The following is a 4,170-nucleotide window of genomic DNA, read 5'->3' on the forward strand; positions in this document are numbered from 1 at the left end:
GTGTTAGAGAACCAAGCTGAGTCATGTGTCTCCAAGGCTCAGTAAATGCTAAGAAGAATTTCCTGCATCCAGGATACCAACTTGAGGTGCTGACTCACTGACCTTGAGCACACACGCATGGCCTTAAACCTGTTTGCTCACCTGAAAAATGAGCAGATTGGACCCAACTTTCTGAGGATGAGGATGGTAAAAATACTCCAGTCTTCCTTGAGGAATGGCACTGGGCTAGAGCCCCAGGAATCTAGATTTCGCATCTCCGACAACATGATGTTGGTCAGCCTAGCCAGTTGGCAAAGGTGTCTGCTATGCACATCCACTGATCTACCCACTGAGAATCTTCCTGTTGCCCAGCAAACTAGCCCAAATGCAGTCTGGGCTGCTCACATAGCTCTGAAGCCTCAGGGGTTGTCTCTGACTGAGATGCTCTTTGGGCCAGACTTACCTCAAAAATGTAGTCTTTCCCATCTTTACCGTGTACAGCTTTGACAGCACAGATGTCTAGGCCACCAAACATCTCAGAGCAAGTGTCCACCCACAGCTTGTACCTGGAGAAGAGGAGCAGGTGTCCTGAGCCGGGGGCAGATCTGCCTTCCTCTTTTCAGCAAACTCATTCCTATAAGTAGCGTGCCCTCCCCTCTGCTCCCCCACCCCACCTCCAGGAGGCCTTCCTTGGCTACTCCAGCCCAGGTAACTACAACTTCCTCGGAAGCTGTATGATCTTCAGCTCCATAATTTACCGTATCATCCAGTCCTGTCTCATCTGGATAACTGTCCTGTTAGATCAGAGGCTACTTATGGGCAGGGCTTACTGCACAAATCTCCTCACCTATGGAAGCCCCGGCTCCCACTCACTCACCTGTCTGACATGGCGATCTGCTCCAGCATTGCAGAACCTGTGTTTGTCTTCCAGTTCCCTGAGATGGATGTCCTCCTGCAACAAGGTCCCACAGGGACCAGACAGTCAGTGAGCTATGCCAGCAGAGGAGGGCGTGAATCTCCCAGGACTTTAACTGATAGCTGCTTTCCCCACCCACTGAGCCAACAAATAACCCAGGGACCTGCCCACACTTCTCTACTAGGATCCAGCCTCCTTCTCTCTGCTCCAGTTCATGTGTCTTGATCTCCAGATGAGCTACCGCTCTCCCTGAAACCCCTGCAGCACTCCACCCAGACCTCAGGTACAATCTGACAACTACGTTTTACTTTAGTTACAAGTCTGCCAATCTCTCAAGACTACAGACTGTATTTTTTTAGAGCCTATCTGCTCAGTATCTGGCTGTCTAATTAATATATACAAACTGAATTGAAATGAGTCTCATCAATATCTTTCAGGGCTTCCTTATTGGCTCATTCATTTAGACAACAGTTAATTTCAAAGGGTCCACAGTGTTAGCAATATGACTCTGGGCAAGTCAGTTAACCTCTTTGGGCTTACTTTGGGCTATCTAATGAAGCTGATAGCATCAAGCAGCCAACCTCTTTTCTGTTATGCCCCACCCCCACGCCCAACCCCCGCCCTTAGCCTTCACTTTGAGTATGTGCTGGGATCAGCTAGGTTTGGATGGAACAGGAGGCAGACACCTGGCTTTTGGTTCTAGATTTATTCTTAACTGGTGGCTTGCTCTCCTCTGTAAACACAGGGTTGCCATGGGGACTAATTGATACAGATTCAAATAAACGTGAAGTACCTAAAGCATCTCCTTTTAATGGCCAGTCTTCACTCAGACACAGTGGAGGAAGAGGAAGATTAGGGGGCGCATTCAGACACAGTGGAGGAACAGGATTGCCTGGGGGTGGTACTCAGACACAATGGAGGAAGAGGAGGGGGGGCACACACACACTCAGACACAGTGGAGGAAGAGGATGGCCTGGGGGGCACTCAGACACAGCGGAGGAAGAGGATGGTTGTGGGCACTGAGACAGTGGAGGAAGAGGATACTTGGGGGCATTCAGACACAGTGGAGGAAGAGCATGGTTGGGGGGTACTCAGACACAGTGGAGGAAGAGCATGGTTGGGGGGTGCTCAGACACAGTGGAGGAAGAGGATGGCCTGGGGGAACAGAAAAGCCCTACTCACATTTTTTTTTTTTAACAAAAACTGCAACATTTATTCTACAATGCCCCCCTCCACACACACACACCAAATCAAGACCGTGACACTAGACTGATTTCCCTTTACAATATTATTTTCTACAACAGACGCTGGGACAGACATATAAACAGAGTCTGCTGAATCTGGAGGTGGTGGTGGCAGCATTCTGTTAGAAAGGAGAGGAATAAACATTTTTTTAAAAGATCCTACTCCTTCACTTGTCTCTCCGTTCACCTACCCTAAAAAGAGGAAAACATGGATATGCTCCATTTTGGTAAATCATGCCACATGGTCAGTTTATGGGGTGATCAGAGAAAACAAACAAACAGAAAACACACAAAAAAACCCTAAAAATATTGCAGACCTTTATTTTCTTATAAATCTCCTCTTAAAAATGTTAAACTGTCTTTCAAGAAGATCTCAAACAGAGCCTTCATGTCTCCATCACTCAGGGCTGTTTGGAGATTGGATGTAAGAGGGTAAGGCAAAAATGATCTGCACTCTTGGTATATTACGAGGCCCATCCCCGTCCACGGCTAATGACAACACTGAGCGTGCATGTGAAATGAGTCTGTCGAATAGATGAGTGACGGGGGAGTATGTGGCAAATCACTTGCAAATCAGCCATGGCTCTGCCTAGGAAATAATCCACAACAGACTACCCAGCAGTTCCCAGGAAAAGTCTCCCTAGAGACCTAACTCCAGACCCTGAGAAACCTGCATCTACCTACCGCTAGGCAGCCCAGTGAGTGGAGCCAACTGATAGGATAATAAACACTCCTCCCACTTGAACAGCTCTGGCAACTTCTCAAGGTTCCTTCTCACCCAAACCCTCAAGAGAGCCTCATTGAAGTCCTCTGTGGTGAGCAGGTTAGGATTCCTGTCCCCGCTGGACAAAGAGATAAAACTCCAAAAGGTTAGAACTTGTCCAAGGTTGTAAGTCTATCCTATCAAAGTAGCTATAAGAGAAAAATCTAGTGTCTTGTCTCTCTCATCTACATGCCATTGCCTAGCTCTTGCAAAACCTGAGTAGAAATAAAAAGAGAGAGAATCATAATAAAAATAAAACAATGGTGGTTTACAAATATATCCTGTGACCAGACTGAGCACCTCAGGGAAGGTACAAGGAATCACTCACTTTCTTGTCCCAGCACAGAGCTACGGGACAGAATAGAGTTTCAGAAACTTGGAGTGAATAGCAATAATACCCCATATGTCCCACACATTTAAAGCTCACAAAGCCTTGTACGAGTTCACTTCCCACCCTTCTCTAACCATAGGAAGCAGGGCACACACCCAGACTGGCTTCCTGGGACATGTGGGAACAGAGGGAACACTGAGAGGTCAATGAGAGGTCACTCAGTGTCAACCCATGGCTCCCCTGGATGTGCAAAGGTCATGTGGCCTCCACTGAGAGTAGAGGGAGGAACAACACCTTCTGTCCACCAGACACGGAACCTCAGGGCTCTCCAGAGGGAGGGCTGGGGAGGAAGGGAAGAATCCCAAACTTTATCAACTCAATTTCTTCTTCCAAGAACAAGGATGTGGCCAAACGTTCGGGGAAGAGGAATGGTAGAGAGAAGCTAGGAAACATTCCCCCGGGTAACTGATGTTGTCAAGTCACTTCCGCCTCATAGCGACCCTGTATAGGGTTTATGAGAAGCAACTGGTGGATTTGCGGTTCACAGTCCAGTGCTGATCCTACAGCACCACACCAGAAGTCCCCAACTAACTGATGTTGTTGTTGTTGTTGAGTGCCATCGAGTCGGGTCCGACCCATAGCGACCCTATACAGGGTTTCCAAGGGTGTAAATCCTTACGGGAGTAGAAAGCCTCATCTTTCTCCCGCGGAGCGGCTGATAGTTTCGAACCGCTGACCTTAAGGTTCGCAGCCCGATTCGTAACCACTACGCTACCAGTCCCTTACAAATAAAAAAATAAGTACAAGTTTTCTAAAGGTGTTCTGGTCACCCACCCCTCACAGGTATTTGAAAACTCTCTCTTTCTCTCTCACACTTTTTTTCCTTCCTTCCTTCCTTCCTTCCTTCCTTCCTTCCTTCCTTCCTTCCTTCCTTCCT

General features: G+C 47.8%; 1 protein-coding gene across 1 annotated transcript in view; it reads right to left on the reverse strand.

Annotated features, from left to right (window-relative positions):
- Positions 1 to 4,170, reverse strand: part of SYN2 (synapsin II) — a 289,591-nt gene that overhangs the window by 29,734 nt on the left and 255,687 nt on the right. The window contains exons 8-9 of the mRNA XM_006872176.1: positions 857 to 931; positions 443 to 545 (exon numbers count right to left, since the gene is read on the reverse strand). Of these exons, the coding sequence (XP_006872238.1) occupies positions 443 to 545; positions 857 to 931 (178 nt within the window). The remainder of the gene's footprint in view (positions 1 to 442; positions 546 to 856; positions 932 to 4,170) is intronic.

This window comes from Chrysochloris asiatica, unplaced genomic scaffold, assembly GCF_000296735.1.
Source record: "Chrysochloris asiatica unplaced genomic scaffold, ChrAsi1.0 scaffold00186, whole genome shotgun sequence".
Taxonomy (NCBI): Eukaryota; Metazoa; Chordata; class Mammalia; order Afrosoricida; family Chrysochloridae; genus Chrysochloris; species Chrysochloris asiatica.